Below are 24,370 nucleotides of genomic sequence, written 5' to 3' on the forward strand. Positions count from 1 at the left end.
AAAGAAAGGGGATATGTGTCTGATCGGAGGGGGTATGACTGCTGGGACCCCCCGCGATCTCCTGTACGGTGCTCTGGCTCTCCTCTCCGGGGTTCAACTCGCCTCCTCCATGCATCTCATGGGAGCGCTCTCCCTTAGAGATGTGGGTCAGTTAATTTAAAGGGGTATTCCAAACGGTGACATCCGGTCGGCTCAGTTTTGGACCGGACCTAAAACCGTAGTATACTACGGTTTTAGGTCCGGTCAGGAAACCGCATACGGGTCAAAAACTGAGTCGACCGGAGTCACCGTTTGACTCCGGTCGGCTCATTAAAGTAAATGGAGTCACGGGCTGATCTGGCTGGGGTATGGGAGCACCCGGTTTGCCCCTCCCCCCGCCGGATCCGGCACCCGTATGTACAAAACGTAGTGTGACTGAAGCCTGATCAGGATACAGATTTGCCATAAATCCCTTAGACTTGAATGGAACTTCCATGGCAAGTTTCAGCCGTGCAGCGAAATATCATAACACATATCCTGCTGCTGAAACCATCATTGCTGTATGCTTTACATTAAAAGCTGTCACGATTCGGCTGGCAGGAGGTGGATCCTCTGTGCCAGAGAGGGATTGGCGTGGACCGTGCTAGTGGACCGGTTCTAAGTTACTACTGGTATTCACCAGAGCCCGCCGCAAAGCGGGATGGTCTTGCAGCGGCGGTAGTAACCAGGTCGTATCCACTAGCAACGGCTCAACCTCTCTGACTGCTGAAGATAGGCGCGGTACAAGGGAGTAGACAAGAGCAAGGTCGGACGTAGCAGAAGGTCGGGGCAGGCAGCAAGGATCGTAGTCAGGGGCAACGGCAGGAGGTCTGGAACACAGGCTAGGAACACACAAGGGAACGCTTTCACTGGCACAATGGCAACAAGATCCGGCGAGGGAGTGCAGGGGAAGTGAGGTATACATAGGGAGTGCACAGGTGAACACACTAATTAGACCAACTGCGCCAATCAGTGGCGCAGTGGCCCTTTAAATCGCCGAGACCCGGCGCGCGCGCGCCCTAGGGAGCGGGGCCGCGCGCGCCGGGACAGGACCGACGGAGAGCGAGTCAGGTACGGGAGCCGGGGTGCGCATCGCGAGCGGGCGCCACCCGCATCGCAAATCGCATCCCGGCTGGGGGCGGTATCGCAGCGCACCCGGTCAGTAGATCTGACCGGGGCGCTGCAGTAGCGGGGATGTTGCGAGCGCTCCGGGGAGGAGCGGGGACCCGGAGCGCTCGGCGTAACAGTACCCCCCCCTTGGGTCTCCCCCTCTTCTTGGAGCCTGAGAACCTGAGGACCAGACTTTTGTCTAGGATGTTGTCCTCAGGTTCCCAGGATCTCTCTTCAGGACACAGCCCTCCCAATCAACCCCAAAAAATTTTTTCCCTCTGACCGTCTTGGAGGCCAGTATCTCCTTCACGGAGAAGATGTCAGAAGAACTGGAAACAGGAGTGGGAGAAACAAGTTTGGGAGAGAAACGGTTGATGATGAGTGGTTTAAGGAGAGAGACATGAAAGGCATTGGGAATACGAAGAGAAGGAGGAAGAAGAAGTTTGTAAGAGACAGGATTAATTTGGCACAAGATTTTGAAAGGACCCAGATAGCGTGGTCCCAGTTTGTAACTGGGGACACGGAAGCGGACATATTTAGCGGAGAGCCATACCTTGTCTCCGGGAGCAAAAATGGGGGAAGCTCTTCTTTTCTTATCGGCAAACTTTTTCATGCGAGATGAAGCCTGTAAAAGAGAATTTTGGGTCTCTTTCCATATGGTGGAAAGATCACGAGTCACTTCATCCACAGCGGGCAAACCAGAGGGCAAGGGAGTAGGGAGGGGGGAAGAGGGTGACGGCCGTACACCACGAAAAATGGGGATTTAGCAGAAGATTCAGAGACTCTGAAGTTGTACGAGAATTCGGCCCATGGTAGAAGATCTGCCCAGTCATCCTGGCGGGAGGAAACAAAATGCCGTAAATAGTCACCTAGGACCTGGTTAATTATTTCTACTTGCCCGTTGGATTGAGGATGATAAGCAGAAGAGAAGTTTAATTTAATCTTGAGTTGTTTACAGAGAGCCCTCCAGAATTTTGACACGAATTGGACGCCTCTATCCGAGACGATCTGCGTGGGCAAACCGTGAAGACGAAAAATGTGTACAAAAAATTGTTTTGCCAACTGAGGCGCTGAAGGAAGACCAGGAAGAGGAATAAAATGTGCCATCTTGGAAAATCGATCAACGACCACCCAAACAACAGTGTTGCCACGGGATGGGGGTAAGTCTGTAATAAAGTCCATACCAATCAGAGACCAAGGCTGTTCGGGGACAGGCAGAGGATGAAGGAGACCAGCAGGCTTCTGGCGAGGAGTCTTATCCCGGGCACAGACAGTACAGGCCCGCACAAAATCAACAACATCCGTCTCCAGAGTCGGCCACCAATAGAAACGAGAGATGAGTTGCAAGGACTTTTTGATGCCCGCATGGCCTGCGAGGTGGGAGGAGTGACCCCATTTGAGAATCCCGAGACGTTGGCGTGGAGAAACGAAGGTCTTCCCTGGAGGAGTTTGCCTGATGGAGACTGGAGAAGTGGAGATCAGACAGTCAGGAGGAATGATGTGTTGCGGAGAGACCTCTACTTCCGAGGCATCCGAGGAACGAGAGAGAGCATCGGCCCTAATGTTCTTGTCGGCAGGGCGAAAATGAATTTCAAAGTTAAAACGGGCAAAGAACAACGACCACCTGGCCTGGCGAGGATTCAGCCGTTGGGCAGACTGGAGATAGGAGAGATTCTTGTGATCGGTGTAAATGATAACTGGAAATTTTGATCCCTCCAGCAGATGCCTCCATTCCTCAAGTGCCAATTTAATGGCCAGTAGTTCTCGATCCCCGATGGAGTAGTTCCTCTCCGCCGGAGAGAAGGTCCTAGAAAAAAAACCACAAGTAACAGCATGCCCGGAAGAATTTTTTTGTAGAAGGACTGCTCCAGCTCCCACTGAGGAGGCATCAACCTCCAATAGGAAGGGTTTAGATGGGTCAGGTCTGGAGAGCACGGGAGCAGAAGAAAAGGCAGACTTGAGCCGTTTAAATGCGTCTTCCGCTTGGGGAGACCAGGACTTAGGATTGGCATTCTTCTTGGTTAAAGCCACGATAGGAGCTACAATAGTGGAAAAATGTGGAATAAATTGTCTGTAATAATTGGCGAACCCCAAAAAACGTTGGATAGCACGGAGTCCGGAGGGGCGTGGCCAATCTAAGACGGCAGAGAGTTTATCTGGGTCCATTTGTAGTCCCTGGCCAGAGACCAAGTATCCTAGGAAAGGAAGAGATTGACATTCAAACAGACATTTCTCCATTTTGGCATAAAGTTGATTGTCTCGAAGTCTCTGAAGAACCATGCGGACATGCTGGCGATGTTCTTCTAAGTTGGCAGAAAAAATCAGAATATCGTCCAGATACACAACAACACAGGAATATAAGAGATCACGAAAAATGTCATTAACAAAGTCTTGGAAGATGGCAGGGGCGTTGCACAGGCCAAAGGGCATGACTAGATACTCAAAGTGTCCATCTCTGGTGTTAAATGCAGTTTTCCATTCGTCCCCCTCCCTGATGCGGATGAGATTATAAGCACCTCTTAAGTCCAGTTTGGTAAAGATGTGGGCACCTTGAAGACGATCAAAGAGTTCTGAGATAAGAGGTAGGGGGTAGCGGTTCTTTACCGTGATTTTATTAAGTCCGCGGTAATCAATGCAAGGACGTAGGGAGCCATCTTTTTTGGACACAAAGAAAAATCCAGCTCCGGCAGGAGAGGAGGATTTGCGGATAAACCCCTTTTTTAAATTTTCCTGGATGTATTCAGACATAGCAAGAGTCTCTGGGGCGGACAGAGGATAAATTCTGCCCCGGGGTGGAGTAGTGCCCGGGAGGAGGTCAATAGGACAGTCATAAGGCCTATGAGGAGGTAAAGTCTCAGCTTGTTTTTTGCAAAATACGTCAGCATAGTCCATATAAGCCTTAGGGAGACCGGTTACAGGGGGACCCACAGGGTCACGGCAGGGAGTACTGGGAACCGGTTTAAGACAGTCCTTGAAACAAGAAGTACCCCAGCTCTTGATCTCTCCTGTGGACCAATCAAGGGTTGGGGAATGGCGTTGAAGCCACGGTAGTCCAAGGAGAATTTCGGAAGTGCAATTGGAGAGGACCAAAAACTCAATTTTTTCGTGATGAGGTCCGATGCACATTAGGAGGGGCTCCGTGCGGTAACGCACGGTACAGTCCAATCTTTCATTGTTAACACAATTGATGTAGAGGGGTCTGGCGAGACTGGTCACCGGGATGTTGAACCTGTTGATGAGAGAGGCCAAAATAAAATTTCCTGCAGATCCGGAATCCAAGAAGGCCATAGTAGAGAAGGAGAAGGTAGAGGCAGATATCCGCACGGGCACAGTAAGGCGTGGAGAAGCAGAGTTGACATCAAGAACTGTCTCACCTTTGTGCGGAGTCAGCGTACGTCTTTCCAGGCGGGGAGGACGGATAGGACAATCCTTCAGGAAGTGTTCGGTACCGGCACAGTACAGGCAGAGATTCTCCATGCGGCGTCGTGTCCTCTCTTGAGGTGTCAAGCGAGACCGGTCAACTTGCATAGCCTCCACGGCGGGAGGCACAGGAACGGATTGCAGAGGACCAGAGGAGAGAGGAGCCGGGGAGAAAAAACGCCTCGTGCGAACAAAGTCCATATCCTGGCGGAGCTCCTGATGCCTTTCGGAAAAACGCATGTCAATGCGAGTGGCTAGATGAATGAGTTCATGCAGGTTAGCAGGAATTTCTCGTGCGGCCAGAACATCTTTAATGTTGCTGGATAGGCCTTTTTTAAAGGTCGCGCAGAGGGCCTCATTATTCCAGGATAATTCGGAAGCAAGAGTACGGAATTGGATGGCGTACTCGCCAACGGAAGAATTACCCTGGACCAGGTTCAGCAGGGCAGTCTCAGCAGAAGAGGCTCGGGCAGGTTCCTCAAAGACACTTCGAATTTCCGAGAAGAAGGAGTGTACAGAGGCAGTGACGGGGTCATTGCGTTCCCAGAGCGGTGTGGCCCATGACAGAGCTTTCCCAGACAGAAGGCTGACTACGAAAGCCACCTTAGACCTTTCAGTAGGAAACTGGTCCGACATCATCTCCAAGTGCAGGGAACATTGCGAAAGAAAGCCACTGCAAAACTTAGAGTCCCCATCAAATTTATCCGGCAAGGATAGTCGTAGGCCGGAAGCGGCCACTCGCTGCGGAGGAGGTGCAGGAGCTGGCGGAGGAGATGATTGCTGAAGCTGTGGTAATAGCTGCTGTAGCATCACGGTCAGTTGAGACAGCTGGTGGCCTTGTTGCGCTATCTGTTGCGACTGCTGGGCGACCACCGTGGTGAGGTCGGCGACAACTGGCAGTGGAACTTCAGCGGGATCCATGGCCGGATCTACTGTCACGATTCGGCTGGCAGGAGGTGGATCCTCTGTGCCAGAGAGGGATTGGCATGGACCGTGCTAGTGGACCGGTTCTAAGTTACTACTGGTATTCACCAGAGCCCGCCGCAAAGCGGGATGGTCTTGCAGCGGCGGTAGTAACCAGGTCGTATCCACTAGCAACGGCTCAACCTCTCTGACTGCTGAAGATAGGCGCGGTACAAGGGAGTAGACAAGAGCAAGGTCGGACGTAGCAGAAGGTCGGGGCAGGCAGCAAGGATCGTAGTCAGGGGCAACGGCAGGAGGTCTGGAACACAGGCTAGGAACACACAAGGGAACGCTTTCACTGGCACAATGGCAACAAGATCCGGCGAGGGAGTGCAGGGGAAGTGAGGTATACATAGGGAGTGCACAGGTGAACACACTAATTAGACCAACTGCGCCAATCAGTGGCGCAGTGGCCCTTTAAATCGCAGAGACCCGGCGCGCGCGCGCCCTAGGGAGCGGGGCCGCGCGCGCCGGGACAGGACCGACGGAGAGCGAGTCAGGTACGGGAGCCGGGGTGCGCATCGCGAGCGGGCGCCACCCGCATCGCGAATCGCATCCCGGCTGGGGGCGGTATCGCAGCGCACCCGGTCAGTAGATCTGACCGGGGCGCTGCAGTAGCGGGGATGTTGCGAGCGCTCCGGGGAGGAGCGGGGACCCGGAGCGCTCGGCGTAACAAAAGCACTGTGTGACACATGGGTTTTAAAGGGGTACTCCGCCTCTAGACATCTTATCTCCTATCCTTTGGATAGGGAATAAGATGTCCGATCGCGGGGGTCCGTCCGGACCCCCGCGATCAGACATCTTATCCCCTTTCCAATGGATAGGGGATAAGATGTCTAGGGGCAGAGTACCCCTTTAATACAGCCCCCCCAGTATCTTTTTGTACATGCTCATGCTCCTTTCATGATTCACATATTAGTAACAGGCAGTAACTCTGATTTGAATGTGACCATATTTCCTCATGCATCGCCAGATCTACTTGATCTTAGCCAACGTTAAAGACCAAATGCATCACCAACTATTTTTTTCAAATTATTACTTACAGCTTGTTTGGGAAGGGTGTCTTGAAAACATCTACCAAGGGGTTTGTAGGTGACAGGACGGGATATTGCCTTATTTACTTCAGGGTGAGGGAGTAAGTGTTGGCCACCACCTCCTGCTGTTCCTTCAGCTCCAAGGCCTTCGATACGATGAACTTGGATGGATGCGTTGGGTGGGTGATGAACTCGGACATTTAAAAGCGGTGGAAGAACCTGAACTATGAGAAGAGATAACAACGAGAATATACATCAGAATGATGTGGAGGCAGACATGGAAAATATATATATGAAGTAGCTCATCTACTCAACACATGGAGCATTTACTATAGAATTATCACCCTGAAAGGGTTGGTTTACCACGGACATATCGATAGAACATAATACAAATTGGTGATGGGTGGAGGGCTGCTCTTTTTGACTCCCAACAATACAAATAAAGTTCAAAGTACCATATATACTCGAGTATAAGCCAAGTTTTTCAGCACGATTTTTCTGCTGAAAACGCCCCCTTCGGCTTATACTCGAGTGAACTCTCCGTCTGTCAATCCCTTCTCAGTGGTCTTCAACCTGCGAACCTCCAGATGCAAAACTACAACTCCCAGCATGCCTGGACAGCCATCGAATAGTGACATTGCCTTGACGACGACGCACAGGGACGTTGCGCATGAACGTCCCTGTGCGTCGCCGTCAAGGCAACGTCACTAGTCGGGGGCCAGGTCGGAAGCGCGGAGAAGAGGCCCCCCACCGGTGAAAATGGACAGCCCGCAATGACCAACCCTCCCCACCGGACGGTCCCTGAAGCATAGATGGCCCGGACCAGCTCACCTTAACTTCCCGCCGAGGGGAGGTGAGTACAAAACAAAAGGGGGGTCTGGATGATGACGAAGGCCGCAGTGGCCTTCAACCTGCGGACCTCCAGAGGTTTCAAAACTACAACTCCCTACATGCCTGGACAGATGATGGCTGTCCGGGCATGCTGGGAGTTGTAGTTTTGCAACATCAGGAGGTCCGCAAGTTGAAGACCACTGATGAAGGGATTGACAGGCGATGATGATGACGGGGGTCTGGATGATGACAGGGGTCTGGATGATTACATGGGGGGGATTATGTATTTCCCACCCTAGGCTTATAGTCGAGTCAATAACTTTTCCTTGGTTTTTGGGGTGTAATTAGGGGCCTCGGCTTATATTTGGGTCGGCTTATACTCGAGTATATACGGTAATCAATGTGCCATTGTATTTCTTAAAGGGTTACTCCGGTGGAAAACTTTTTTTTTTTTTAAATCAACTGGTACCAGAAAGTTAAACAAATTTGTAAATTTCTTCTAGTAAAAAATCTTAATCCTTCCAGTACTTATTAGCTGCTGAATACTACTAGGGAAATTATTTTCTTTTTGGAACACAGTGCTCTCTGCTGACATTGCGAGCACAGTGCTCTCTGCTGACATCTCTGTCCATTTTAGGAACTGTCCACAGCAGCATATATTTGCAATGGGGATTTTCTCCTACTCTGGACAGTTCTTAAAATGGCCAGAGATGTCAGCAGAGAGCACTGTGCTCGGGAATCAGCAGAGAGCTCTGTGTTCCAAAAAGAAAAGAATTTCCTCTGTAATATTCAGCAGCTAAAAGTACTGGAAGGATTAAGATTTTTTAATAGAAGTAATTTACAAATCTGTTTAACTTTCTGGCACCAGTTGATTTAAAAAAAAATAAAAAAAAATAAAAAAAGGTTTCCACCGGAGTACCCCTTTAATATGTCTTGTATGCCTAAAATATTGCACTGGCTTATGTTCCTCATCAAGTAGCTAGAATCTTCAGTGACTACAAAGAGTGTCTCTCTGAATCACCCCAAATATGTATTACATCGTAAGGCCATTAATTTAGTTGGTCACTGTGTAGCGGTTTATTCACCTGGGGTGGCACTGCACTGGGCTGAATCTCTATCTTCAGATCGTGCATTACAGAAACAGTAGATTATGGTGTTAAAGGGGTTGTCCAGTATTAGATAAACACTTTTTTTTTTTTACACCACTCCTGTCCACAGGTTGGTTGTAGTACTGCAGCTCAGTCCGATTCAGTTCAGTGGTGCCGAGCTGCAATACCACACATAACCTATGAACAGAAGTGGTGCTGTTTTTGCAAGCAGCATTTTTCTAATATTGGACAACCCCTTTAGCCTGTGTATACAATTTATATTATCATCAATGGGACTTATGTTAGCAACACACTTAGCTGTTTTGGGCTTCCCAACCACCTCCTGCAGTTACTTCCAGGCCTCTTGAGGGTCCTCAGTTTCAAGATAGATGTGAGTCCCAAAGGTGGGATTCACATATTTCAGCCATTTATTGTATAGCCTGTGAATTTTCCATAAGGGTAAACACACACTACGCTGGTTTGCTGCAGATTTTCCTCATAGAAATTTCCATGACTATTAATCCACAGTCAATTCCAGTACCAGTTAAGTAACTGTGATTTTTGAACTCTTATCCACACACATAAATGAGCAGTGGTGCGGACTCTACAATCTGCAGAATATTAATATAGGTTGTAAATTTGAAATCAGTGGGGAAGGTAATATCTGCACAGCTTTTCGTGCAGATTTGTTGCATATTATCCCAAGCAAATCAGCCAAGTGCTTTCACTCTAACGTATGTCCACGTGGTGGATTATTTGTGGAATGCCCACCCTGAAAATTTCCAGAGCGCATTCCTTATGCAGTGGGTGCTGACAGTACATGCTGGTGTAATGAAGAAAACTGTGTCCTCGTAGCCGAATGTGACTCGTGCAGTGATTGGCTGAGACATGCACACCCTCCTCACACCCTCGGCTACGGGACACAGTTTTCTCCATCCCTGCTCCCTCTCACTCCATCTCTGCTACACTTTCTCAAAGGGACAGGGACACAGTTTATCTGTTCATCTCCCATCTGCTTAGACAGATTGTGGAACACAGCCAGAAGAGCCCGTCACAGCCTTTTTCCCACCTGCTTACACATCTACCACCCGCCTGCTAGCTGTTGTAAGACTACTGAGCATGCTCTTACAATGAGGACAGGCTGGGGGTTGTAGTCTTGCAACAGCTAGTGGGCACGTGGTAGATGTGCGGCACGGGCGGGTGGTAGATGTGTGGTGCGGGAGGGTGGGAGAAAGGCTGTGGAGTGCTCTTCTGGCTGCGCTCCAAAGTCTGTCTAAGCGGCAGGGAGATATGCAGAAAAACTGTGTCCCTGTCGTCGTGATAGAGGGTAGTGGGGATGGAGAAAACTATATCCCCCTGTAAAGAAGAAAACTGTGTCCCTGTAGCCAAGGGTGTGCAGAGGGTGTGCGCGCCTCAGCCAATCATTACACGAGTCACATTAAGCTACAGGGACACAGTTTTCTTTATTACACTAGCACTAGAACTGCTCGGAAATGCATAGACAGCAATGCTGTCACGCCCCCTCCCATAGGCTTGCATTGAGGGGCGGAGCGTGACGTGACACGGGGGCTGAGGCGTGATGTCACACACCGCCTGCCCCGTGGTCGCCGGTAATCAGACCCGGAGCGAACATGCTCCGGGGACTGATTTTAACTGGGGTGCTGCGTGCAAGATCACGTGGGTCCCCAGCGGCGGGACCCCCGCGATCAGGCATCTTATCCCCTATCCTTTGGATAGGGTATAAGATGTCTAAGCGCCGGAGTACCCCTTTAAGGTACCAGATAAGAATACCTCTCTCAAGTGGATTTACTTTTAAGTCCAGAACAGGTCATTTTAAGCAAAATATTTAGGGTTCATTAAAAAAATACCTTCCGAAGAGCTGTGTCCAGGCCCCAGTGGTACAGTAAGAGCAGACTGGCTAATCTTCACCCCTTTGCCTTCAGGATCATCTTCTCCTGTAATGACTTGCACAGCGTAGACTGCGTGCTTCCCTGAGGTCTCCAGTCCTTCTCCTTCACTCCCTTCACTTGGACTTCGCCCCACACCCCCTCCGGCAACAGCAGGGAACTGACAAAATCTCCCGGTAAATTCTGGAGGGCATAGACAGTGATTGTTGGAGGAGCACTGGCCACCATTCATGCATGGCATGGGGCAGACCACTGTGAATAGATGAACAAATGACATATTAATATGCAGACTATATTATTGAAGGTGTACATTCATAGATTTGTAGGGTGGCTGGAAGTAAGCCACCTGCATAGACATGGATGACTTCTATATTATTAGCACTGGACAAGCAGGATTTATTTAGTGTTTTTTATTTGTGAAGGCTGTATTTTTTGTTGCTGCTGAGAAGGCTGTATATTTTTTTACATTTCTTTATTTTGTCCCTGTTCCCTACTTCAGATTCCTTGTTGTTAGTTAAAAAGAAGTATGGTTATTTAAAGGGTACCTCTCATCAAAAAAACTTTTGATATATTATAGATTAATGTATGCAGAATAACTTTACAATTGCATGTTATTAAAAAATATGCTTCTTTCTATTTAATTTTCCACTTTGAAGAAATGACCACTAGGGGTCTCCCTACCAGTCCTGGCAGTAAGCATTTCAGACTCATGCAGGAGTCCTAAACACTACGAGCTGCCAGTCTGCTTTGTTCACAAAGGAGAACGCTCAGAGCTGCCAGCCTGCTTTTTTCACAGCCTGTTTGGCTGTGAACAAAGCAGGCTGGCAGCTCTGAGTGTTTAGGACTCCAGCATGAGTCAGAAATGCTTGCTGACAGGACTGATCGGGAAAAATACAATAGAAAGAAGCATATTTTTCATTAACATGCTATTGGAAAGTTATTCAACGTTCATTAATCTAAAATATATCAAACATTTATTTGATGAGAGGTACCCTTTAAGGAAAGATGGATCCGCCAGCATAATAAAAATATTCCTTTTATTAGAATATGAGCATAAAAATCACCAGCAAGTGACAACAGCAGATATCAGAAAATGCACAGATCAAAGCATGGACATGTTTCAGTTCAATGACCCTTCATCTAAGCATAGATTTCTGGTGACTTTTATCCTCAAACTCTAATAAATGGAGGATTTCTATTACGCTGGCTGATCCATCTATCCTGGTGTTCACTGTGCTGGAGCATACGGCCGTGCGAGGAGGTTATGTGAGCGGGCCATTACCTTCATTATGGTTATTAAAGTAGAGCATATTCTTCAAGCTGATATGTAAGGTGTACCTGTACTTTTAAAATCATTTTTTAAACAAGAGTGGTGATAAGGTTTTAGGGCTTTCAATATTTTAGCCCATAAGATTCCCATACACGATGCACATTTACTGGTAGTCTTCAGTCCAGGGGGTAGTGAAGTCCTCAGCTGCTTGCCTTCAGTGTTTACATCTGGACTTCCCTTCCCTTACTTCTCAATCACACCACAGCACATAGTCCTCTCTGCTATAACATGACATATTCCTCGAAAAAGTGCACTGGAATGTACATGTTAGGAGATGATTTACAAGACATTACTGTAGAAAGCATATGGTGGTAAAAGGGGATTAATAATGCACCAGCTTTGCAATTGCTATGTGAACAAAAATAATCATAGCAAGGAAAGGGTCACCTCACAAAAGCAGCCCTGGTCTAAGAAAGAAGCTTCTGCTGATGATGTTGACAAGATACACGAGGAATAGCTGCCCAGAATTTTATGGGCGCTCAGATATTATAGAGAAGCCTTGATTTACCTTTCAGGCTATATGTGGACCCTCTGGAGGAGACAGGCAACCTCTGCTTGCATTCCCACAGTACTAGCTAAGCCCCACTCCCACATATTGGTCTCTCTGCTGCTAAAGACAGACTGAGCCTAACAAAAGGCCACGGACATTAGTTTTTAGGGAGTAAGACCAAGTGGCCAAAACTTTAGGGCCTTTTTTGGGGGGTTATTGAGTAAATATAAATATTTATTGATTCACGAATATGTTGATTTACGAATATGTTACATATCAAACAGAGGGAAGTTGTTTGAAATGACAGTGACCATTAAAGTGTACTAAAACAGTTACTATGTTGATCTTATATGATAAAAGGGTAAATGTTTTTTTTCTTAATGTAAAATAAGAATTGCAACGGATTTAAATAATACAGGGACACATACATACAAAATAAAAACTACATTTCATCACACATCACAATGAAACATAATTTACAAATATGATAACATTTAAAATAAGACCAAAAAATATACATTATTAAAATTCTTTGTGAACAATTGTAACGCAGGTCAAAAAAATCGCATCAATTTTAGACGATCTCAGATCAATGGTAGATAATTCTATGCTAAAATATTTATAGCCATTTGTCATTAGAAAAGCATATATCTCTTTTTGAAGACCGTCATTCTCCCTCCCATATCTATTAGTTAGGTTTTGGCGTAATCTGACTTCTGTTACTGTAAAGAACTCTTTCCAGTGTTAAAGTTTACTGGTCCACCATTGATTTCTTTTCACACTCCAGTTGTGGTAAAACTTGTCATTCTCTACTATGATGTCAGACGATATTAGAAAAAGGGAGAGAAGGAGCGCTCCATAGTGTAATATTGCTAATAATGACAAACGCCAAATGTGAACGAGCGCTTACCGTAAAATGTTGTGCAACGGCCAGCACAACATGGAGAGGAGTATATATCAATAGCCCACTGCTGCCATTACACAAGTAACCAGAAATAACCACAATCCACCTCCAAAAATGGAACTTCAGGCGCTGAGGGACCAGATAGTAGTATAAGCAAATAGCTTTATTCCCAGCATGCAACGCGTTTCGCGCATCTGCGCTTCATCAGGCATAATTGACAGTGTAGATAGTGTGAATAACGAAAAGTGGCTTGGATTGATGAGGTCTTCAAGATCTAAGACAGTGGTCTCCAGACTGTGGACCTCAAGATGTTGGAAAACTACGACTCCTAGCATGCCCGGACAGCCGCTGGCTGTCCGGGCATGCTAGGAGTCGTAGTTTTTCAACATCTTAAAGAGTACCTTTCATCAAAAAAACTTTTGATATATTATAGATTAATGTGTGCAAAATAACTTTCCAAGAGCATGTTATTAAAAAATATGCTTCTTTCTATTTAATTTTCCACTTTGAAAAAATGACCACTAGGGGTCTCCCTACCAGTCCTTCTTTATAGATTTCAGACTCATGCTGGAGTCCTAAATCTCAGACTGCAGCCGGAACACAGACAAACTCCTGGCAGGGAGCAGTGCTGAGTTTGTCTGTGTCCCGTCTGCAGTTTGAGATTTAGGACTCCAGCATGAGTCTGAAATCTATAAAAAAGGACTGGTAGGGAGACCCCTAGTGGTCATTTTTTCAAAGTGGAAAATTAAATAGAAAGAAGCATATTTTTTAATAACATACTATTGGAAAGTTATTCTGCATACATTAATCTATAATATATCAAAAGTTTTTTTTGATGAAAGGTACCCTTTAAGGTCCACAGTCTGGAGACCACTGATCTAAGTCTTAAAATATCTCTGAGATGGTGTTTCCTAGACAAAATCACTATAATCGCCTACTATAACAACTTGGCCTTCTAACCAACACATCTATGTAAACAGAGACGACTGCAGGATTGAACAATGATATCAGCAACACATTTCTATGCAGAGCCCAGGTATCTTTTTCCATCTTGTAGAAATTTCTATCTTTATCATCACCGCCATGGAAATTCCTATTCGCTTGTGTCATGGTGCCACCCTTCTGGACAGCAGCCAATGTTAATCAGTGGGCCGCAGTAAAAATCCATTAGTTCCTTATTGTGCTATAACATTCCTTTCTGGTGTCTGTGTTACTTTCTACCTACGTAGAAGTCATTGGGGGAGATTTATCAACACCTGTCCAGAGGAAAAGTTGCTGAGTTGCCCATAGCAACCAATCAGATCGCTTCTTTCATTTTTCAGAGGCCTTTTCAAAAGTGAAAGAAGCGATCCGATTGGTTGCTATGGGCAACTCAGCAACTTTTCCTCTGGACAGGTGTTGATAAATCTCCCCCATTGTCATTGTTCACTTATCCTGGACAGGGAATAGACAAGGATGAATTACTGCGTGCCATACTCACCCACTCTAAATCCGGACCCCGTAAGCGTGTCGGTGGAACCTCCATTCTCGGCTATCAGCGTCATGTTGCTCCCCGGTTTGCAGACGTCATGACAGTAGCCTTTGTGACATGTCCTTTTGCACACCACCGGGGCAAATACCACCTTGAAGCGCTCACGCGAAGCAGCCAAAGAAAAGTAACAGAAAAACGTTCCCAACCAGAGGATGAGGATAGAGAAGGCGAGATAGGAACATGCCATGATTAGGTTAAGAAAAAAACTTGCCCTGTGTGTGTTGTCCGATTGTCCTTGTGTATTTAGTTTTGTTTGTTCGACACCTCTCCGTCACTGGTCGTCATTGCCCGTTACCTCATCCTATATGGGACACTTTTCACGGCAAAAGAATTTAACTATGTTTGTTGCTTCTACTCGGTGTGACTGTCCTATTAAAGCTGTGCTGCTATGTGTACTTGTGCGTAAAGTTAGTGGCGGCTCTTCGACTGAGTCACCTAATTTGCTGCGTATACTTGCTGGACTGATGCTCCAAAAATCTCTTTACCTACATATCGGTCTCTGCTGTTACTATAGTGTCCCATACAATGGCGTCCGCAGCTAGATTATACCTACTTCCAGAATTCTGCGCTTAGAATGGTATTACCTACCAGTGAATAAAAAGTGGCTAAAAAAAGAAAAAAGAAAAAAAAAAGGGAAAGAAAAAAATTAAAGAAGGGGCGACTGGAATGTGAGAAATGATGATGAGGAAGGAACGCTGGAGGAGAAAAAGAAAACAAGTCAGCTAGAGGAAACAAAGGGAAAGTTCTCACAGTCAGATGCAGACACACACATAGACAGTGACAGTCACTGAAGCCGGAGGCTCTGGTAGAAAGGTTTTTCCGGATGAGAGCAATGTCTTGAGAGCAGCCAGGGAAGAAACGGAGAGTGAGAAAACAGGAAGACGGAGGAGGGGGAAAAAAGGGAGTAAGAGAGGCAGGCAGGGGAGGAGGGACAGGCACCGAAGGTGGGAGTAGTCTGGAAAAGAGGGAGAACAAAAAAAGTTACATAGAGCTAAATGTTTAGAGTAAAAGCACAAAAGAGAATATCCTGAGTGCAAGCGACACAATCATAGGTCAGTGCGGCAAACAGTGCGGGGCAAGAACGGTAGAGGAACAGGTAAAAGGATCAGACAAGTAAAATGACACATTTATGAGACATCAGAGATAGTGAATAAAAAAATACACCGCACTTGTGTCTCCTACTGAACCATTCGGCAACACGTTTTGCTTTAAAAATAAGGTATTAAAACATTGAGGAAAACTTAAACAGGCTATAATATATTACTTATGTGGAACATATGGAAAGCAATATATAACATACATACATAGCTTAGAAAATGGATCCAACCTCATATTTATTATTTTACATTTGAATATTTTTGATCCTGTATTAGTGCCTATAGGTATGTTAAAGGGGTACTCTGGAGAACACAACTTATCCCCTGTCCACAGGATAGGGGATAAGTGTCTGATCACGGGGGTCTCTGGAGGTGGTTATGTCTTAGGCTATGTTCACACTATGGAATGTCTGCACAGAAAATCTCGGTGAGGACCAAGCGGGAATGCACCATCATATAGACAGCTATGCATTCTGTGCGGTGTCTGCAGAAAAAATGAACGTGTTCCACGCCGGAAACAGTTGGCGCAGAAATTCCGCCGTGTGCACAGCGGAGTAGAATACCGCAGTTGAAATAAATGGGACTCTGCTGCAGCAGAATCCCCATGCCAAATTCTAATGTAGAATTCAGCACGGAAATTCCGACATGTAAACATGGCCTAAGTGTGTGTACAGTATATGTTGTGCAGGTGCTATATGCTATATATATATATATATATATATATATATATATATATATATATATATATATATGTGTGTGTATACGTTAGATATATGTGCATGTATGTATGTATGTATGTATGTGTGTGTATGTATGTATTTGTGTATGTGTGTATGTTCCAGCATCACGTCCAAACGGCTAAAGATATTAACATGAAACTTGGCCACATGTTACTTATATGTCAACAACAAACATAGGATAGGTAATTTAACCCTTACTCACCCCCATTTGCCAGGAGCGGGGTTTCTGTTTAAAGTCCCATACAAGTCAATGTGAAATATATGTTACTGCATAACTACCAAAAGGCTGAAGATATTTCGATAATACTTGGTCACATGTTACTAATATGTCCAATTAAAATATAGGATAGTTCATTTAACCCTTAACTACCCCCATTTGAGAGGGTCAGGGTTTTTGTTTAAAGTCCCATGCAAATCAATGGGAAATGTATGTTCCATCATAACTTCAGTACGGCTGGAGATATTTCAATGCCTGGTCACATATTACAGGTCTGGATAGGAGGTCGGGATAGGAGGTCGGGATAGGAGGATGGGATAGGAGGTCGGGATATGAGGACGGGATAGGAGGTAAAGATAGGAGGTCTGGATAGGAGGTCGGGATAGGAGGTCGGGATAGGAGGACGGGATAGGAGGTCGAGATAGGAGGACGGGATAGGTCGAGATAGGAGGTCGAGATAGGAGGATGGGATAGGAGGTCAGGATAGGAGGTTGGGATAGGAGGTCAGGATAGGAGGTTGGGATAGTAGGTCGGGATAGGAGGTCGGGATGGGAGGTCGAGATAGGAGGTCGGGATAGGAGGACGGGATAGGAGGTCGGGATAGGAGGTCGGGATAGGAGGTCTGGATAGGAGGTCTGGATAGGAGGTCGAGATAGGAGGACTGGATGGGAGGTCGGGATAGGAGGATGGGATGGGAGATTGGGATAGGAGGTCGAGATAGGAGGTCAGAATGGGAGGTCGGGTTGGGGAGGAATTGTTTATTTTCCTCCCCAACAAGGATTAGGAAGGAAAAACCGGGCAACGCCGGGTACTCAGCTAGTGTGTCAAATAAAAAGATATGATAGTTAAATTAATCCTTACCTACAGCCTTACATAAAAGATGTGTTTTTGTTTCAAGTCCCATGCGAGTATGTGGGACTTCCAGTACCTTACTCCACAAGCTCCGCTCTGTATCTCCTGGTGAATGTGTCAATCTGGCTTGCAAGCCACACCCCATCTCACAAAGAGAGGAGGTCGGGATAGGAGGTTGGGATATGAGGACGGGATATGAGGTCAAGATAGTAGGACGGGATAGGAGGTCAGGATAGGAGGTCGGGATACAAGGTCGAGATATGAGGTCAGGATATGAGGACGGGATATCAGGACAGGATATGAGGTCGAGATAGGAGGTCGGGATATGATGACGGGATATGAGGTAGAGATGTGAGGACGGGATATGAGGTCGAGATATGAGGATGGGATATGAGGTTGAGATATGAGGACGGAATATGAGGACGGGATAGGAGGACGAGATAGGAGGTTGGGATATGAGGTCAAGATATGAGGATGGCATATGAGGACAGGAAAGGAGGTTGAGATATGAGGTCGGGATATGAGGTCGAGATATGAGGACGGGATATGAGGATGGGATATGAGGATGGGATATGAGGACAGGATATGAGGTCGGGATATGAGGACGGGATATGAGGACGGGATATGAGGTCAGGATATGAGGTTGAGATATGAGGATGGGATATGGGGACGGGATATGACAACAATATATGGGGACGGGATATGAAGTCAAAAGCTTCCTCCTTTGTTGATTTTCCTCCCCAACAAGGATTAGGAAGGAAAAACCGGGCAGCGCCAGGTACTCAGCTAGTATATGTATAACATTCTACACAAGGCAGAGATGGAGCCTGAGTAGGCGAGTAAACCTCCCAACAACGGGTACTTGACTCACTCTCTTCACTAGACCATTAACCCTTCCCTTAACAATTTTGTTTTGTTCTTATTATAATTTTTTAAATTATATTCACAAAAATATTGTACATAAATACATTATATTAGAAATCATAGAAGAACAATATTTCACTTCATGCAGAAATACATATGTGATACTTCAACAGACTTCAGAAAAAGTCGCACATATACTTGTCACGATGCCGGCTGGCAGGTAGTGGATCCTCTGTGCCAGAGAGGGATTGGCGTGGACCGTGCTAGAGGATCGGTTCTAAGTCACTACTGGTTTTCACCAGAGCCCGCCGCAAAGCGGGATGGTCTTGCTGCGGCGGTAGTGACCAGGTCGTATCCCCTAGCAACGGCTCAACCTCTCTGGCTGCTGAAGATAGGCGCGGTACAAGGGAGTAGACAGAAGCAAGGTCGGACGTAGCAGAAGGTCGGGGCAGGCAGCAAGGATCGTAGTCAGGGGCAACGGCAGAAGGTCTGGAATCACAGGCAAGGAACACACAAGGAACGCTTTCACTGGCACTAGGGCAACAAGATCCGGCGAGGGAGTGAAGGGGAAGTGAGGTGATATAGGGAAGTGCACAGGTGTAAACACTAATTGGAACCACTGCACCAATCAGCGGTGCAGTGGCCCTTTAAATCGCAAAGACCCGGCGCGCGCGCGCCCTAGGGAGCGGGGCCGCGCGCGCCGGGACAGAACTGACGGGGAGCGAGTAAGGTACGGGAGCCGGGGTGCGCATCGCGAGCGGGCGCTACCCGCATCGCGAATCGCATCCCGGCCGGAGGTGGTAACGCAGCGCCCCGGGTCCGTGGAACCGACCGGGGCGCTGCAGTGAGGGAAGTGTAGCGAGCGCTCCGGGGAGGAGCGGGGACCCGGAGCGCTCGGCGTAACAGTACCCCCCCCCTTGGGTCTCCCCCTCTTCTTGGGGCCTGAGAACCTGAGGATCAGACTTTTGTCCAGGATATTGTCCTCAGGTTCCCAGGACCTCTCTTCTGGACCACAACCCTCCCAATCCACTAAAAAAAAAGTTCTTCCCCTGACCTTTTTAGAGGCCAAAATCTCTTTGACAGAGAAGATGTCCGAGGAGCCGGAAACAGGAGTGGGAGGAACAGATTTAGGAGAAAAACGGTTGAGGATGAGAGGTTTAAGAAGAGAGACGTGAAAGGCATTAGGGATACGAAGAGAAGGAGGAAGAAGAAGTTTGTAAGAGACAGGATTAATTTGACACAAAACTTTAAAAGGACCAAGATAGCGTGGTCCCAACTTATAGCTCGGGACACGGAAACGGACATATTTAGCGGAGAGCCATACCTTGTCTCCAGGGGAAAAAATGGGAGGAGCTCTTCTTTTCTTATCTGCGAATCTCTTCATGCGAGAAGAAGCCTGTAAGAGAGAATTTTGGGTCTCTTTCCATATGGTGGAAAGATCACGAGAAATTTCATCCACAGCGGGCAGACCAGAGGGCAAGGGGGTAGGGAGGGGGGGAAGAGGGTGACGGCCGTACACCACGAAAAACGGAGATTTGGAGGAAGATTCAGAGATTCTGAAATTATACGAGAATTCGGCCCAAGGTAGAAGATCTGCCCAGTCATCCTGGCGGGAGGAAACAAAATGTCGTAAATAGTCACCCAAGATCTGGTTAATTCTCTCTACTTGTCCATTGGATTGAGGATGGTATGCAGAAGAAAAATTTAATTTAATCTTGAGTTGTTTACAGAGAGCCCTCCAGAATTTAGACACAAATTGGACGCCTCTATCCGAGACGATCTGTGTAGGCAACCCGTGAAGACGAAAAATGTGTACAAAAAATTGTTTAGCCAACTGAGGCGCTGAAGGAAGGCCAGGAAGAGGGATGAAATGTGCCATTTTGGAGAATCGATCAACGACCACCCAAATAACAGTGTTGCCATGGGATGGGGGTAAGTCAGTAATAAAATCCATACCAATCAGAGACCAAGGTTGTTCGGGGACAGGTAGAGGATGAAGAAAACCAGCGGGCTTCTGGCGAGGAGTCTTATCCCGGGCACAGATAGTGCAGGCTCGCACAAAGTCCACCACATCAGTCTCTAGAGTCGGCCACCAATAGAAGCGAGAGATGAGTTGCACAGATTTCTTGATGCCCGCATGACCTGCGAGATGGGAGGAGTGACCCCATTTGAGGATCCCAAGGCGTTGGCGTGGAGAAACAAAGGTCTTTCCTGGAGGAGTTTGCCTGATGGAGGCTGGAGAAGTGGAAATCAGGCAGTCAGGAGGAATGATGTGTTGAGGAGAGAGTTCAATTTCAGAGGCATCTGAGGAACGAGAGAGAGCATCGGCCCTAATGTTTTTATCAGCAGGCCGAAAGTGAATTTCAAAATTAAATCGGGCAAAGAACAGAGACCACCTGGCCTGACGAGGATTCAGCCGTTGGGCAGACTGGAGGTAGGAGAGGTTCTTGTGATCGGTGTAAATAATAACTGGAAATCTTGATCCCTCCAGCAGATGCCTCCATTCCTCAAGTGCTAATTTAATGGCTAGAAGCTCTCGATCCCCGATGGAGTAGTTCCTCTCCGCCGGAGAGAAGGTCCTGGAAAAAAAACCACAAGTAACAGCATGCCCGGAAGAGTTTTTTTGTAGAAGGACAGCTCCAGCTCCCACTGAGGAGGCATCAACCTCCAATAGGAAGGGTTTAGATGGGTCAGGTCTGGAGAGCACGGGAGCCGAAGAAAAGGCAGACTTGAGTCGTTTAAAGGCGTCTTCCGCTTGAGGAGGCCAGGACTTGGGATCGGCATTTTTTTTTGTTAAAGCCACAATAGGAGCCACAATGGTAGAAAAATGTGGAATAAATTGCCTGTAATAATTGGCGAACCCCAAAAAACGTTGGATGGCACGGAGTCCGGAGGGGCGTGGCCAATCTAAGACGGCAGAGAGTTTATCTGGGTCCATTTGTAGTCCCTGGCCAGAGACCAAGTATCCTAGAAAAGGAAGAGATTGGCATTCAAACAGACATTTCTCTATTTTGGCATAGAGTTGATTATCACGAAGTCTCTGAAGAACCATACGGACATGCTGGCGGTGTTCTTCTAGATTGGCAGAAAAAATCAGGATATCGTCCAGATATACAACAACACAGGAGTATAGTAGATCACGAAAAATTTCATTAACAAAGTCTTGGAAGACGGCAGGGGCGTTGCATAGACCAAAGGGCATGACCAGATACTCAAAGTGTCCATCTCTGGTGTTAAATGCCGTTTTCCATTCATCCCCCTCTCTGATGCGGATGAGATTATAAGCACCTCTTAAGTCCAGTTTGGTAAAAATATGGGCACCTTGGAGACGATCAAAGAGTTCAGAGATGAGGGGTAGGGGGTAGCGGTTCTTAACCGTGATTTTATTAAGACCGCGGTAGTCAATGCAAGGACGTAGAGAGCCATCTTTTTTGGACACAAAGAAAAATCCGGCTCCGGCAGGAGAGGAGGATTTACGGATAAAGCCCTTTTTTAAATTTTCTTGGACGTATTCAGACATGGCAAGAGTCTCTGGGACGGACAGAGGATAGATTCTGCCCCGGGGTGGAGGTCAATGGGACAATCATAAGGCCTGTGAGGAGGTAGAGTCTCAGCTTGTTTTTTGCAAAAAACGTCCGCAAAGTCCATATAGGCCTTAGGGAGACCGGTTACATGAGGAAGCACAGGGACACGGCAAGGTTTACTGGGAACCGGTTTTAAGCAGTCCTTGGAACAAGAGGGCCCCCAACTCTTGATCTCCCCAGTGGACCAATCCAGGATTGGGGAATGGAGTTGAAGCCAGGGAAGTCCAAGAAGGATTTCAGAAGTGCAATTGGGGAGGACCAACAGTTCAATCCTCTCGTGATGAGATCCGATGCACATTAGAAGGGGCTCCGTGCGGAAACGTATAGTACAGTCCAATCTTTCATTGTTTACACAATTGATGTAGAGGGGTCTGGCGAGACTGGTCACCGGGATGTTGAACTTGCTGACGAGAGAGGCTAAGATGAAATTTCCTGCAGATCCAGAGTCCAAGAAGGCCACAGCAGAGAAGGAGAAGGCAGAGGCAGACATCCGCACAGGCACAGTAAGACGTGGAGAAGCAGAGTAGACATCAAGGACTGTCTCACCTTTGTGCGGAGTCAGCGGACGTCTTTCCAGGCGGGGAGGACGGATAGGACAATCCTTCAGGAAGTGTTCGGTACTAGCACAGTACAGGCAGAGATTCTCCATGCGGCGTCGTGTCCTCTCTTGGGGTGTCAGGCGAGACCGGTCGACCTGCATAGCCTCCACGGCGGGAGGCACAGGAACAGATTGCAGGGGACCAGAGGAGAGAGGAGCCGGGGAGAAGAAACGCCTCGTGCGAACAGAGTCCATATCCTGGCGGAGCTCCTGACGCCGTTCGGAAAAACGCATGTCAATGCGAGTGGCAAGATGGATGAGTTCATGTAGGTTAGCAGGGATTTCTCGTGCGGCCAGAACATCTTTAATGTTGCTGGATAGGCCTTTTTTAAAGGTCGCGCAGAGTGCCTCATTATTCCAGGATAATTCTGAAGCAAGGGTACGGAACTGTACGGCATACTCGCCAACGGAAGAATTACCCTGGACCAGGTTCAACAGGGCAGTCTCAGCAGAAGAGGCTCGGGCAGGTTCCTCAAAGACACTTCGAATTTCCGAGAAGAAGGAGTGTACAGAGGCAGTGACGGGGTCATTGCGGTCCCAGAGCGGTGTGGCCCAAGCCAGGGCTTTTCCAGACAGCAGGCTGACTACGAAAGCCACCTTAGACCTTTCAGTGGGGAACTGGTCCGACATCATCTCCAAGTGTAATGAACATTGGGAAAGAAAGCCACGGCAAAACTTAGAGTCCCCATCAAATTTATCCGGCAAGGATAGTCGTATTCCAGAAGCGGCCACTCGCTGCGGAGGAGGTACAGGAGCTGGCGGAGGAGATGATTGCTGGAGCTGTGGTAGTAACTGTTGTAGCATAACAGTCAGTTGAGACAGCTGTTGGCCTTGTTGCGCAATCTGTTGTGACTGCTGGGCGACCACCGTGGTGAGGTCAGCGACAACTGGCAGAGGAACTTCAGCGGGATCCATGGCCGGATCTACTGTCACGATGCCGGCTGGCAGGTAGTGGATCCTCTGTGCCAGAGAGGGATTGGCGTGGACCGTGCTAGAGGATCGGTTCTAAGTCACTACTGGTTTTCACCAGAGCCCGCCGCAAAGCGGGATGGTCTTGCTGCGGCGGTAGTGACCAGGTCGTATCCCCTAGCAACGGCTCAACCTCTCTGGCTGCTGAAGATAGGCGCGGTACAAGGGAGTAGACAGAAGCAAGGTCGGACGTAGCAGAAGGTCGGGGCAGGCAGCAAGGATCGTAGTCAGGGGCAACGGCAGAAGGTCTGGAATCACAGGCAAGGAACACACAAGGAACGCTTTCACTGGCACTAGGGCAACAAGATCCGGCGAGGGAGTGAAGGGGAAGTGAGGTGATATAGGGAAGTGCACAGGTGTAAACACTAATTGGAACCACTGCACCAATCAGCGGTGCAGTGGCCCTTTAAATCGCAAAGACCCGGCGCGCGCGCGCCCTAGGGAGCGGGGCCGCGCGCGCCGGGACAGAACTGACGGGGAGCGAGTAAGGTACGGGAGCCGGGGTGCGCATCGCGAGCGGGCGCTACCCGCATCGCGAATCGCATCCCGGCCGGAGGTGGTAACGCAGCGCCCCGGGTCCGTGGAACCGACCGGGGCGCTGCAGTGAGGGAAGTGTAGCGAGCGCTCCGGGGAGGAGCGGGGACCCGGAGCGCTCGGCGTAACAATACTCATTACTTACATAAAATGAATATCACATATTTCTCAAAGACATTGATAAAATATAACTTTCTTTGCAAATCAACCCCCCCCCCACACACACACATAGGACAGTAAAAAGAAAAAAAAAGAAAACTAAAAATATATATATTTTTTTCACTAATAA

The 24,370-nt window shown here is 47.7% G+C and overlaps 1 protein-coding gene across 2 annotated transcripts in view; it reads right to left on the reverse strand.

The window, feature by feature from the left end:
- LTBP3 (latent transforming growth factor beta binding protein 3) overlaps window positions 1-15,480 on the reverse strand; it is a 103,019-nt gene extending 87,539 nt beyond the window's left edge. Inside the window, exons 1-3 of one of the 2 annotated variants that reach the window (XM_056527451.1) lie at window positions 14,576-15,480; window positions 10,333-10,623; window positions 6,555-6,769 (exon numbers count right to left, since the gene is read on the reverse strand). In XM_056527451.1, the coding sequence (XP_056383426.1) occupies window positions 6,555-6,769; window positions 10,333-10,623; window positions 14,576-14,813 (744 nt within the window). In that variant the 5' untranslated portion in view covers window positions 14,814-15,480. Of the gene's footprint in view, window positions 1-6,554; window positions 6,770-10,332; window positions 10,624-13,101; window positions 13,361-14,575 lie in introns of those variants that run through there. The other variant, XM_056527452.1, reaches the window with a different exon arrangement.
- Between the last annotated feature and the right edge of the window lie 8,890 nt (window positions 15,481-24,370).

This window comes from Hyla sarda, chromosome 6 (assembly GCF_029499605.1).
Source record: "Hyla sarda isolate aHylSar1 chromosome 6, aHylSar1.hap1, whole genome shotgun sequence".
NCBI classification, from domain to species: Eukaryota; Metazoa; Chordata; class Amphibia; order Anura; family Hylidae; genus Hyla; species Hyla sarda.